At 43.7% G+C, this 14,185-nt stretch overlaps 1 protein-coding gene across 4 annotated transcripts in view; it reads left to right on the plus strand.

Moving 5' to 3' along the window:
- Positions 1-9,740, plus strand: part of SLC12A4 (solute carrier family 12 member 4) — a 51,827-nt gene extending 42,087 nt beyond the window's left edge. For 3 of the 4 annotated variants that reach the window (XM_082062351.1, XM_082062352.1, XM_082062353.1), the window contains 9 exons: positions 261-365; positions 1,368-1,536; positions 2,609-2,804; positions 3,432-3,601; positions 3,777-3,908; positions 4,004-4,111; positions 4,826-5,010; positions 7,808-7,941; positions 8,577-9,740. In XM_082062351.1, the coding sequence (XP_081918477.1) occupies positions 261-365; positions 1,368-1,536; positions 2,609-2,804; positions 3,432-3,601; positions 3,777-3,908; positions 4,004-4,111; positions 4,826-5,010; positions 7,808-7,941; positions 8,577-8,668 (1,291 nt within the window). In that variant the 3' untranslated portion in view covers positions 8,669-9,740. The remainder of the gene's footprint in view (positions 1-260; positions 366-1,367; positions 1,537-2,608; positions 2,805-3,431; positions 3,602-3,776; positions 3,909-4,003; positions 4,112-4,825; positions 5,011-7,807; positions 7,942-8,576) is intronic. The other variant, XR_014185052.1, reaches the window with a different exon arrangement.
- Positions 9,741-14,185: the final 4,445 nt, after the last annotated feature.

Consider the following 14,185-nt stretch of genomic DNA (forward strand, 5'->3'; position numbering starts at 1 on the left):
TTGTTGGTTACAAATTAAACACAGAATGTGTTGTGGTACCACACGGTTATGTATTTGACTAAAACATTGCATTTCTCTCATGCAATACGTGTAAGTACTGCAGACATACATGTACAAATGATAAATGTACATGCAGTGCATGCTGTGGATCACATTATTAAACTCCTTATAAGGGAATGATAATCTCTGTAGTGTAACTGTAAGTGTGCAGGTAGATGTTCATGAAACCATACGTTGGCTGAATTATGTGTTCTTCACAGTGCGGAGAAGGAATGGGGTGATGGTATCCGGGGCCTTTCCCTCAGCGCAGCGAGATACGCCCTGCTGAGACTGGAGGAGGGGCCTCCGCACACCAAGAACTGGAGGTACTCACCCCGAACTAACTAAATGCACTGTCATGATTATCTACATACTTACGGAATTAAACTGGACTTCAAACAAGAAGCTTTTGGGCTGTGTGAATGAATTTAAATGCCCAGAATACTGAAGGGAAAAAAAAAAAGGTGCTGAGTCTGTGGTAAGCTGCCCTGTCGCTGCCCAGGCCCTCCTGTGTGGGCCCCATATGGGCAGAGCTTCTGTGTCCTTTGGGTCTTTAATTGACCTCTGAAGTTGGTGAGTTCAGAAGTGAAGCCTGGGGGAGCAGTGGAGGCCTCAGGACACAGGTCCAGCAGCCCGTGGTAATTTGCACTGGGGGCACAAAGCAGTCACTGCTGTCATTCTAGGATTGAAAACTGGAACAGTGGAAAGCATTTCACCCTCTGGCTTTGTGTGTTAAAGACAGATTACGAACTCTCAGTTATGCATTGCATAGCGCTTAGGCTCTGAACAAGAGGACCAAGAATCTACCAAAGAGGAGAATTTTATACATCTTTGTATACTTGCTCAGCCATAGCTTAAGAGAGAAAATAACTCCATATGCAACAATACCTTAAGGGAAAGAAAGCAGGTGGGATCTGCGTTTAGATGAAAATACTCTTGTTTCCCAGCTGCTTGGCACAAGTTTGCAGGTAGGTCTGAAGGACAGCCTTACAGTGTCAACAGTGTGCTCCAGTAGTACTTTACAGAGCCGTGAAAATCAATCGCATAAATAAAACAGTAATGCAAGCCTCTTAAACTAAGTACATGAACGGGTTTTGTTTGTCAAAACAGTGCAGCAGAGGAATTCCCTCAGTGCTTCAAATCTGCTTTTAATCAAGAGAAATAAAATATTAATTAAAACCCCTCTAAAGTGTGAGAAACAGAAAGAATGTGCTGTATCAGAGTTAATATTCAAGCACAATTAAAGTGATGAGAGAGGCAGCTTTTTTCGGAAGTGTTTTTGTTAAAGCCTTAGTAAAAAATACATTTCGTTTTTGATTTTTTTCCAGGCCTCAGTTGCTGGTGCTTCTGAAACTTGATGAAGATTTGCATGTGAAATACCCTAGATTGTTAACATTTGCATCTCAGCTGAAAGCTGGCAAAGGTTTGACTATCATAGGATCAGTGATCCAAGGGAATTTCTTGGAAACTTACGGAGAAGCCCAGGCTGCTGAACAAGTCAGTGCCTTAAACAAATTCCTGAAGTAAAACGGGGCGAGTGGGCAAATAGCTTAAAAGTTTCATAGTCACCCATGGGTAAGAAGCGCATCAGTAACGCTGCTGGGAGACACAGAGCCGGCTGAGCGGTGGTAGCTCAGCGAAGGGCTTGTGAACATGTTTCAGCCGCCAGTGGCGGCTTTGGGAATGTAATAAGATCAGCGGTTGCAACTTGTGTAAAACTGTCTTCTTTTTTAAGAAATAATTACCAGGATGTTTATGTATGCTGATTAATGGAGGGAAGAGGACTATTTAGTTTTCTGAGCAGCATACCAAGAAACATTTCAATAGCTGACAGTTACTGTAAATGTAGCAAATCTTATGTGTCTTTTGGTGTGGTGATAAACTTATTACGAAAAGCATTGAAAGGTGGCCCTGAAACTTTGTTAAGAAATCATTTAATCTTCCTCACTGTGTAAACACGACATCACAGCCCTGTTTACATCCGTGTAGTAGCAGCACATCACTGTTTTCATCCCTAGAGGCTTTTTATACAGGAAAACTGTTACAAAGGGAAAACGAATTCATGGGCCTGCGTGTTGATCACGTTTGCCTGGTTTTTAAACAAATAAAGGGTGTGGTATTCTTGAAAGGTGGGGGGAGTTGGTGTTTATGTTTGTAAACTGCATGTAATAACACAGCATGTTACATAGAACTCTGAAACTGGAAATCTGAATGAAGTTATTAACCTTGGGTTTAAAAAGGTGAGTGTTTGAGGACTAGAAAATGGAAAGTTAGATAGTAACAGATATCACTAACTACTGCTGTGAATAAGAGATTGTAGCACAAGCAAAAAAGCCCTTATCTTAATCTGTTAGAAATAATTCTGTTTGGAAGGGAACTATGTGTGTTTTAAACAAGTATTATTCACAGTCAGTGGGTGTTTTCTGTCTTACTGAGGAAAGTGGATGAGCAGAACTTTGCTTTGGAATGTGTTGCAGATGGGTGAACTGGGAATTTACACTGTAATCACACGATAGAGAAATAGTTAAAGTTGCTCTGTTTGTGAGGTTTCTCCTTGTCTGTCTTGCAGACTATTAAGAATATGATGGACATCGAGAAGGTGAAAGGATTTTGTCAAGTAGTTGTAGCTAATAAAGTTCGAGAAGGAATTGCCCACTTGATCCAGTCCTGTGGACTCGGTGGCATGAAACATAACACTGTGGTTCTGGGATGGCCGTACGGCTGGAGACAGAGCGAAGACCCGAGGTCCTGGAAGACATTTATAGGTGAGCTTTGAAGGTTCTGCGTGGTCAGACAGATGTTTATTACACACATGGTGCATACAGGGGATTTTAACAGAATCCTTGTGAAACTGATTTTGGTTTTTAGTCTGTTTTTTTCTAGTATTAATTGTGAAGTAGATAAATTCTCACAAAAAATGCCACGTGTTTGAAATATCACTTATTGTATATAAAAAACTTATGAAAGATCTTCAAAGATAAATCTAGCAGCTAATATTCCTCTGTCTAATGGATGCTTAAAAAAGTTACAGACTTGAGAGATACTGTTTTTATGGCAAACTGTAATTGCTTTGCTAGATAATCTGTCTGTTCACTGGCCATAACCTACCTGTCTCCTTTCACTATTGGAGCTAACGCTCTGCTCTATCCCTCTCCTTCCCCTGTGGTCCAGTTACTTAATATAGTCAAGTTAGAACAGAGCAGATGCCTTCTCCTCATACTTAGCTTTGAAGATGGACGCTTGTATTTGAAACATGAAATAGTGCTCATGTTCCTGTTCATTGTGTCTGACCTGTCTATACAAGCGTTGCTGTACGTACTTTAAAAAAAATTTAAAACAATAGATGGCTGTTGCACAGTTGGAAGTAACGGTGTGTTCTTCCCTTGGGGCAGGTACCGTTCGCTGCACAACCGCAGCCCACCTGGCTCTGCTGGTTCCCAAAAACGTGTCTTTCTACCCCAGCAACCATGAGCGTTACAATGAAGGCAACATTGACGTCTGGTGGATTGTACACGATGGAGGCATGTTGATGTTGCTTCCTTTTCTTCTCAAACAGCACAAAGTAAGGAGCTAGCAAAAGAATGTTTGTCCCCCAGCTTCTGTGTCCACTAGTTAAAGAAACGACGTCCAGTAGCAGAGCCTGTATTGATAAACACAAGTGGATATATTGATAAGATTCTGTTTCCTAGAGCAAAATGTATTGGTTCAAACACTGAGAGTTTGCGTTCCCTCACCAGGTTTGGAGAAAATGCAAAATGAGGATTTTTACTGTAGCTCAGATGGACGATAACAGCATCCAGATGAAGAAGGACTTGGCTACTTTCCTCTATCAGCTCCGAATAGAGGCAGAGGTAGAAGTGGTAGAAATGGTAAGGGATTTGAGCCCAGTCTTCGCTTTACGCTGCAAGCGGTGGTGTTTGGTTATAACTTGATTACAAGCACAGTATTTTTCTTATTTCTGCAGCACAATAGTGATATTTCAGCATATACTTACGAGAGAACTCTTATGATGGAGCAGAGATCTCAGATGCTGAGGCAAATGAGGCTGACAAAAACAGAGAGGGAAAGGGAGGTATGTAATTTCTGGTTGATTATTATGGGCTGCTGAGGTGGATGACACAAAGTGCCTTCCCGGTAACATTTTATATAGCTGCTGCTTAAATTTAACTCCTGTGTTCTAAGGATTTAAGGAAATACTTTTAGTGTGGCTTTTTTGTTTCCCCAAATTTCCTGTAGTCATTGAATAGCCTTGCTGTCCTTGCAAAAGCATGTTAGAAATCATTTGGTTTGGGAAAAAAAAATAGTGGCACATATGCTGTAGAAACGATTTTTGTGTTCCCATGTGCAATATAAATGATACTCAGTGACTTAAGGATGTAAGTCTCATCCCATTCTTGACCTTGTTTTTCCTTTATATGGGATGTCTGGGGTTTGTCGCAATTTATCCTGTTTTCCTACTGAAGATTTGGTTCCGTTTTGGACTGTTACGACGTGTAGCTATGAAGGGTGCAGATGATCTAATTTTTCGGCATGTGTTTGTCCAATTTATTTTTGTTGTCAATCTTGAGTCAGACTCGTCCATTGTTTCAGACCATGTCATGATGTGAGAGACTCTTTTTAAAGTCAATTTGGTATGTAAGATTATTGGCTAGGGCTGTCCTAAATGCTATATTGACTGTACAAAATAAAGGATACAATGGAGCAAACACTCTTACATTGCTTAAACAGAGCCAGAGAATCTAAAATAGCATCTCTGAGTTCACCATGTTGTTCCCGTGCCCTCCAGGCGCAGCTGGTGAAGGACAGACACTCAATAGCACGTCTGGAGAGCCTCTACTCAGATGAAGAAGATGAGACCGACACCGTTCCTGAGAACATCCAGATGACCTGGACAAAGGAGAAATGCGACGCTGAGAAGCGGAACCGAGGCAGCGCTGTGGGAAGCTTTAGAGATCTCATCACAATTAAGCCGTGAGTCTTGTCAGAGCCAACAGCTTGCACCTCCTGAAACCAGATGTGCTGTGGTTTTGTCTCCTAATCCTCGATTTAGACTTGTGCAATAAACATTGAGAGCTGCCTACTGAAGACACAGCAGTCAGCCTCCTGAGGAATCTCGAACCAATCAAATGTGGCACACATCCTGCAATATTTTACTTGGTATAACCAAATTCTAAGTTGGAGCTGTTAAATCCTATTAGAATTTTCCTCCTGTCTTCCAAATATCTCAACAAAACACACAATTAAAACCCAGACTGAGAATTTCACTGATCTAATGTGTAGCGGGGATGTTTAACACAGCAAGGAGGAAGCTGTGGAGATGGTGATGAATGACTGTGAATAGAATATTTGTCTGATAAAACCCTCTAAGACAGACTGACATGTACTAACAGCCTTAGTATTACCTGATGTGTGCGCCTTGAATAGCTAGAAGTAGAGGTCAGCTTGTGGCTTTGTGGTCTCCTGTGACCTCTGATGTCCTACATCTTACATGAAGAGCTCACTCGCTCAGCTTGGCATACTTGGCAAAGTTCTAGATTTTTCTTCCTAATAAATCAGCAAGAATTCAAATCTGGTTTAGGATGCATCATACATAGTTTATATACTATAGAAATTCTGCTGAATTTGGTGTTAACTTCCTGTACTTTTTCTTCTTCCATGCTTTCAGAGAGTGGGGAAACTTGTAAGTTTGTTATTTAACTAAGAAGTACATTAAGATGGTTGAGAGGGAAGACTTCATTATCTCAACTAAAAGCTGAAAAACTATATGTAATTATGGAAGAAGAGAAAAGGAGTTAGTTGAGCAGTCTTAGCAAAGTTTTTAAAGGGAGCTGGGTCAGCCGCTTAGGCTAAGTGTCATAAATGGCACGTAACAAACACAAGAGCTGTACTAACAAGAACTAAGTCACGCTAGGAAACAATTATGGGTCTGAACCTGTATTCTTAAGCAAAGTATGACACAAGTAATGGGAAACATTACTCATTTAGAGAAGCTCTCATTCCACATCACTGTTATGATGTTATTTCTGACAGTTTCTGGACACTAAACAGTCTTAGAGCCTACATGTTCAAATCACTGGGGAGATGCGAATTTTAAATGTCACTTTAGTTGAGAACTAAAGGTTTGGTATTCCCTACTTTTCCAAGACTATACCTAGGTAATAACAGTATATTGTTTCTGGTGCTAGTTTCTTCTTTCCTGTAAACACAATCTGGCCTCTGTGTTGTCCCTGGCTCTCTGACGCTGACATGGTGAAGATGGGATGTCCTTTCTCTAAATTAAATAGGAACATGAAATAACAGAGAGGTAATTCAAAGTGTGTAAATCGTGTTGTTAGTATAATAAACCTTATTCTTACCATTGCATCTTCTATTTTCTGCATACATAACATATTTCTTCGCAAACCTAAGTATTTAGAAGAGCAGCGAGGTTACTGAAGAATTTCACTCATAACATGTTAAAGCTGAATTAACAAAACTACAGATTCATATTCGATTTGTTTCTACTAGTACTTGTTTTTAATTTATTAAAATGAAGAAAAAAAAGCTGCAAAACTATTCTCCCTTTGAGTCTATTTCTGTACAGTTTTTCCTTTTACATCACCAAAGTAATGGTTGATTTCCTGTAGGAAGGAAACATTCCCTGGCTCAGACTCCCCAAAGGACAATTTCCAGTTCTGTTACTGCATGAATTGATATCACTTTGCGATGATATATTCTGAATAATTAATCCTGTTACCTCTCCTAGCCTGGATTCTTAAGGAGCAGAGGCTTATGAGATCATGCTGCATCTACTACCTTTTCTCCCATAACTTTCGAACCAAGTGGCTACTCAAATTTAAAAGCATGATTGAGATTTTAAAGTTACTGGGGTTGTAAGTTTCTCTTGCAAATAGCCAGGCAGAGAGGCCCATCAGCTTCCAGCAGAAGGAAAGGTTAAATTCCATATCGTACAGCAGAAGAGCCCCACGCGCAGGTGTAGGAAACCAGGCTTTCTCTGGAGATGTCAGCTGCTCTTCAGCACCAGAGGCCGAGCGCGCTCTGGGCAGCGTGGGCTGAGCGCGATGGTGCCAGTCTGGCGCGGTGCTGAGCCCGGCGCGGTGCTGAGCCCGGCGCGGTGCTGAGCCCGGCGCGGTGCTGAGCCCGGCGCGGTGCTGAGCCCAACGCGGTGCTGAGCCCGGCGCGGTGCTGAGCCCAATGCGGTGCTGAGCCGGCGCTGTGCTGAGCCAGCACGGTGCTGAGCCCAACGCGGTGCTGAGCCCGGCGCGGTGCAGAGCCCGGCGCGGTGCTGAGCCCGGCGCGGTGCTGAGCCCGGCGCGGTGCAGAGCCCGGCGCGGTGCTGAGCCCGGCGCGGTGCTGAGCCGACGCGGTGCTGAGCCGATGCGGTGCGCGGTCCGTGCTGCCGTGGGAGCGCGGGGATGTGGCGAGGGAGCCGGCAGGGCGGGCTCTGCAGGCACACGGCCGCAGTCAGGGCAGGTGCATTTTAACTTCTGGTGCAAGACAACAAATCATCTTTATAAAATGTGCTTCTTAAAGAGTGTATTAGTGAACTGGAGAATTTGACTCCAGGGATCTTAAAACCGATGGACCAGCAGTACCTGAAAAGCTCTGTGAAATCTCTTTTGTATCTTTCTCATTAAGTTTGAAAAATTTTACCGTGTGTTGAGTTGAAACTTAACAGGGCATTCAGGAGACTTAAGGTGCGCTTTTTAATAATTCAGTTTTCAGAGGCGTGTTTCTAACGGTGCGTCTCAATGTGCTTCTTCCACAGGAACCAGTCTAATGTCCGAAGAATGCACACAGCAGTGAAGCTAAATGAAGTTATTGTAAATAGATCCCACGATGCCAGACTTGTTCTTCTCAACATGCCTGGTCCTCCAAAGAATACTGATGGTGACGAAAACTGTATCCTTGCAGGCAAGGCCTGGTGGACGTAGCAGATCTTCCTCCTTCTGTGCTCCTGAATTGATTTTGCCACAAATGGTGTCAGGCTGTAGTGTGACCGAGTGTCCACTGAGTGGAGGGTACTGGCTGTCACAAGTCACAGACCGAAAGATTATTTTCTCCTGAATCTAGATAGTAGAAGCAGTGACGTCTGTTTCACAGCGTTCTGCAGGCTGAAGAAAGGATAAAAACATTCCTCTCAGCACAGGGGGGTTTCGACAACAGCTACTAGAGCTCAGGAGGGATTGTAAACTTGAGATTATGGGTGCAGATGCTGAATTCTTTCACCCTTCCCTGGGGAGACTGAGCCACTGGTGACTGGAAAGCACTCGCTGTTCGTGGAGAGCGGCGGGAGGGAGCGTGACGGTAACCGGTGCCACCAGCGTCACTGACCGGCTCAGTGTGGGGCAGAGGCAGGTTCGTTTTGGAGCTGGCTGAAAGTGGCTCTGTCTGATGTGGGGCAGCCCCATGTCTCATCTCACTGAGGATGCTTCTGCAGCCTCCTTGTTACCCAAACCATGCCACATAAACCCAGTACAGAGGTTAATCACTGTGTCGTTTGGTTTCGATATTTGTCCTTAACTTGACCAAAACAGACATGGAGTTTCTCGAAGTCTTGACTGAGGGTCTGGAGAGAGTATTACTTGTTAGAGGAGGTGGCCGAGAAGTCATCACAATTTACTCCTGATTTAGTACAACTTCTAACGCTGGTCTACATTTACCTTCTTGGCGATAACAGACATTCCACTTTAAAATGGAGAAGAAAAAAAGGTTTTTTGCCTCACTTTCTCCTCATCCACTCCTATTCGTTGTCTTTCCGTTTGCAACATACATATCTTTGGGATTGCAGTGTTGTTACATCATCCAATTAGCAACATAAGTTAATTGTGAAGCTGCTACATTATTCAGTTTCTGCTTTGGTACTCCAGCATTTGTGCATGTAACCTTAACACTAAACCTATTTTTAGTTGGCACTGCTGTGTGCCGTATTTTTAGTAACTGTATGTAAAGTTAGGACATGAAAGCCAGTTACTGTAAAAAGATTTAAAAAGCTTTTTATATTAGGTTTGGGGAATAGAATTACATTATATAGCAGCTAGTTTCTGCTGAAGTTCAGCTATAAAGCATTTTCTAAGACTACACTAAAATTGTAAGAGAGGACTGAAAAAGCTCTGTTTTTCTGGGTTTATTTCCAGAACTAGACTCTCAGTATTGGATAAGAATTTATACTTTTAATACATTTATTGATAGAGATTTAAATAAATTATGTTGATATAGTTGAAATTATGTATGTAGCTTGCTACAAATTGTGTTGCTTCTGAGACTTGAGGTTCTGTGAGGCCAGATCCCTATTTATTTTTGTATTTATTTGTCAGAAATATTGGATACGCAGATGCAGACTGTTCAGGATAACAGAGATCTCACAATAAATTTTGAATCATCAGTGGATTGAAGGACCAGTTCTGTGCAGTTCTTCCATGCTTTAAATTTCTTGCAGACCATCCAAAGTACATTGAGCATGCTGGAGTCCCGCGTGCAGAGCCAGGCGCTATGCTGCCGCACCGCCACGGGGTTGCACTTGCACAAGTACAGGGGACCTGCTGCTTCGTTGTATGCTTTATGCCCTTAGAGGAAAAAGAAGAAAAGACAACCTATATTAACCAATAAGTCTCTGGAGATTTTACCGAACCTGTTGAATTGTACTTATGTACAGAACATTCGTATTTTTTCAATAAAACGTTGCACACACTTTGAACCTATTCTCTGTTCCATGTGTGATGGTGAATTACTTAGGAAACCCCCCCTGTCCTCCCTGTGCAGGTGGGCGGCGGAGGGGTCGGCGTTCTGCAGAGCTGCCGTGGTGGAGCCGCGGTGCAGGTGGGCGGCGGAGGGGTCGGCGTCCCCGGGCGGCACGCGGCTGCACCCAGGAGCTGCACCCAGGAGCTGCACCCAGGAGCTGCACCCAGGAGCTGCCGGCCCAGGCTCTGCAGCAGCCTGGCGGGGTGAAGGCTCCTGGGTGTGGAGCACAGTCCTGTGCAAATGCTGGCGGATCTCTGGACCTCTGGCTGCGGAACACGCGCAAGCTGGGATCCCTGTCCCCCCACGATCTCTGGCTGGCTGGGAAAGCAGTAATCCTGTACCAGGGACCAGCTAACAACATGAAGTCTGTCAGACTGAACTCTGAGAAATTATCCAGGTCTTCATCTTGAATAACATTATAAGAACCTGCTTGTTGTAAGAATTTAATAGTTAAAAGCTTGAGTTTGTTCTCTCCGTGAAATAGGACATAGCTGATTGGAGCAGGTTGACACCAGTGTGCGCAGACACCTGCAAGACAAGAGCCGGGAAACAACTCCAGGGAGCGCTCTCCAGCGGGTGGTGGTTTATTTAACAAGTGCCTTCGCTCTTTTGGTTTTGAAAACCAAAATTCATTTCACTTGCATTTCAAAACCAACGGAAAGCTTGGTTATTTGTAAACAGTGTGCTACTTGTAGATAGATGATTTTTACAACTTCGGAGGACCGAATAGCAGTATGCAGGTGTTCAGCAATCGTGACGGTTAACACCTATTTGCAAGCATTCTTTCGTAGGAGAAATAAAAAAAGTTTATGAAAACTTTATTCCTCAAACTTTTGTAGGTCTGATTTTGAGACATTAACTTTCTTTTTACCAAATGTAAACTTTCAATAAAAACATGCTGAGAAATATATACACTTATTTATTATGAAATTTTAGGCATTTGGATGACATAACTCCACCCCACAAAAGGATTTCTGTGCCATCTATTACTTGGCTCAGGTAAGCTGTTTGTGGCTTTTATTATGTTTTTAACATCAAACTAACCAAGTGAATATCCTTCTGCATACATTCAGGTGAGATTCTATGAAATGTGGATTTAAAAGCTCTCACATTCAGTATTGTGTGGACCATGAGGATTTAATAGGCTCCAATAATGTAAGACATCTCTCTATACGTAAAGGTTCAAAATAAGTTCCTTGGAGACTCCGCTTATATCCAAGTGCAGAGTCCAGGGGTGCATGTCAGTAAAAACTGCAAGTAGCATGGAAAACGTTGTGTAAGAAAAACATCAGTGGAAAAGGTAATTTTTAGATGAGTCAGCTTCTGTGGGAGTAACGGAATGGTCACGTTACGTTCCTGTCCCTAGTCCACAACCCTTTTTTTTTGGCGAGGAGATGAGAAAACGGCAATTAAAACATGACAAAGCTGATTTAAGCCCTCTGTATATGGGTATACAGAATTATACTTTTATGGTATAGTTTTAATAATTTGTGAGTTATTAGCAAAAATCCTGCTGTGGCACAAAGATGCCGCGTTATCTTTTCAGAAAACTCCCCCGAGTCCCGGTTCGGGCAGCGCGTCCCGCGTGGCCGCCGAACCCCGCCAGGGGGCGCCAGGGCGCCTGCGGTGCCGGTCGCTCGGGAGCGGCGGCGGCCGGACCGTTCGCGGTCCGAGATGCACCGATGGGAAATCAGACGCGATGAGTTTAAAAACAAATAACAATGTAACCACTCCGTCCTCCTCCCCGTCCTCACTTTCCTCATCTGCGTCACCCGGAACAACGCTGGCTGCGCAGGAGCTCCCTTGGGAAGGGAAAAGCTGCCCCGCGCTGTGCTCCGGAGGGCCAGGGTTCTCATTCCCTGCTGGAGCCACTGTCCCCCGCACGGTAGCCGGCCCAGATGCTGCCGTACAAGGTGCCGTTTTCCCGGGGGACAGGCGCCCCGTTGCTCCGGGTTTGCGCGCCAGGCAGCATCACTCAGCGCTAAAGCGCAGACCGGCAGGTCACAGGTGTTTGGAGAAAATTTCCCATCATAGTCACACTGAGCTCCAAGCTCAGGCCGCTCTTTGAACGGCACACACCCTGTCTGTGGACGATCGACTGAAATGGAGTCTACGGCTGGCAACTTCTGTCCAAAATGCTCTCCCCACCCTTAAAATAATGCAGGCAGGGCTGTCGCTGTTGGGAAAGGTGCCGTGAGGGCAGGTCTGTGCCCCGGGGGGAAGGCGCCTGGAGCGGGGCAGATGCTGCTCGCTCCTGGCAGGCTCGATGGTCACTTCTTCTGTCACATCCTGGAGCAAGCCTGTCCTAATGCTCCAAGAAGTACTTGATAGCGAGGCTCTTACTATGTGTGATGGGCTAAATCTAAGCCGACAAATGGGTGAAAGACTGAGCAAAACGGCCAGTTTCAAAAGTAAAGGTGTCTTGTGTTTTTACCTCTGCCCATTTTGTGCAGGCACAAGCAGTCATCCAGCCATGTCCCAGTAGGACTGCGCCTTTTGGCAGCAGTGACAAATTACGCCCATTTAAACTCCTCTTTAAACTGCACCACTGGATGGGAGATAAAAGTGAAATGTCTGGCAAAGTCAGTCCTCATAAAATTATGCTTTTGAAGAAGAACCAAAGTAGACAATTCACCACATACTCTTCCTGCCAGCTGCAAGATGGGAGATCTCTTGATGTAGGTTTTTCTCTTTCCAATGAAACACCACCCCCAGGAGGACACAATACTGCCCATACACCTCCAGACATGAGGCAACCTCCAAGGTTCAGTCACAGGAGGGATCTGACGCACTGTCATAGTGCAGGGAACGCACCACATACACTGTCAGCTGGAGGGTTCGAGAGAAACACCAGCTCTGTATTTTTGTACGATGGGACTGGCCTGTCCTTGGCACTTCTGCAGGAGCTCAGAGCAGCGAATCTTTCCAAACTAACGCAGACAAAGTTATACCTTTGAAAAGCTCTTCAGCAAACTGAAACATAGGAGCTGAGGTGAGCCTCCCCCAGAAATGCTGTTTTCCATGTGATTTAATGGAACAGTGTATCTATTGTACAGACTGTGACTTACATTGGGCAGTTGTGTATGATGTTGTCAATGCTAAGGTATGTTGTCCCTCTCTGAGAACTTAGTCCTTTGCATTATGCATCAACAAAGCAAAACCAGCAGTCAGCAGAACATGTGAATGAAAAAGTTTTTAGACGTGGAAAAAGAATTAAGCAAAGACAATATTGTCTTGATTATTGTTTCTCAGATTATTTTTGCTGGGGTCTTTCAAATGTCAGACAGTTACTACTTCTACAGAGGACCCACTCTCAGCCTGCAAGCAGCATTAAGGATTATAAGAATTGCAGCTTAAAACTGAGCGGTATACATTTGAAATTCAAGATTTAACATAGGTAATCAGGTAGCAAGTCATATGAATGCAGCAGTTTGTCAAACTCGCCTGCTTTACATAGCTGAATACATACCATTTTCCTGCTACACATCTGAAACAACTTCCTAAGTGTAACAATTAATTTCATTCTGCTTTTAAATTTACTGCTATGATTAAATACCTTGATTTGCTTTCTACTACAAAACAAAACAAAACAAACAGAGCAGCAAAATAAGGAATCAATTGCTGAGGCTTAAAAAAAAATCACTACAGAAAGACTAAAGATCTAGGTGGAATATGTAAATAGTCCCCATCAAAATAAGCTGGCCACAATCAGGGCTGAATGCATTTTCAGTTGGCTCCGTTCATGTCCTTCACCAGCGTCCACACGAGCTGCTCTTTGTGGCTTATCTGCTCTTTTCTCTTCCAAGGACAAGGACAATTTGCTTCTGCAGAGACCAGCTGTGCTGTGCAGCAAGGCCCTGTTTGTGAACTTCAAACCAGCACAACGCTTGTCTCGTCAGAGCGGCTTCAGCTCTGTTTTTCATAAAAGTGTGTTGGGTTCGGTTTAATTCACGACCGTTTTCAACAACCTGTTTGCATTTATGGAGATATTCCTCACCCCAAAAGAGCTTATTGAAGTGCTCAGCCAGGACAGCCAAATAAAAGGAACATACTGAAAATAAAAAGCAGCTGAGCTTTTTTCCAGCTCATCTCTTGTGTGGATTCAGTTTAACTCCCATGGCAGTAGAAGTGGCAAAAATGCTCTTTACTATTGTTTCTGATCTACACAGAAGTAGTAAGCTGAAGAAAACTTACTGGGAGACTGAAGTTCAAGATACTCTTGTTTCCGTGTTAATTCACCTCTGTCAGTGAAATCTGCAGAGAGAACAAATCCTGTTAGAATTCACAGTGCTTGTTTAATTGGACATTTGTGATTATGCCAAGAGTTTATTCTAGTAGGAGTACATGTGGGGTGCCCTTTTTCATACCGCAATTCACTATTGTGGGGTTACAAAATGAATACATT

Source organism: Streptopelia decaocto (genome assembly GCF_964273445.1).
Source record: "Streptopelia decaocto genome assembly, chromosome: 11".
Taxonomy (NCBI): Eukaryota; Metazoa; Chordata; class Aves; order Columbiformes; family Columbidae; genus Streptopelia; species Streptopelia decaocto.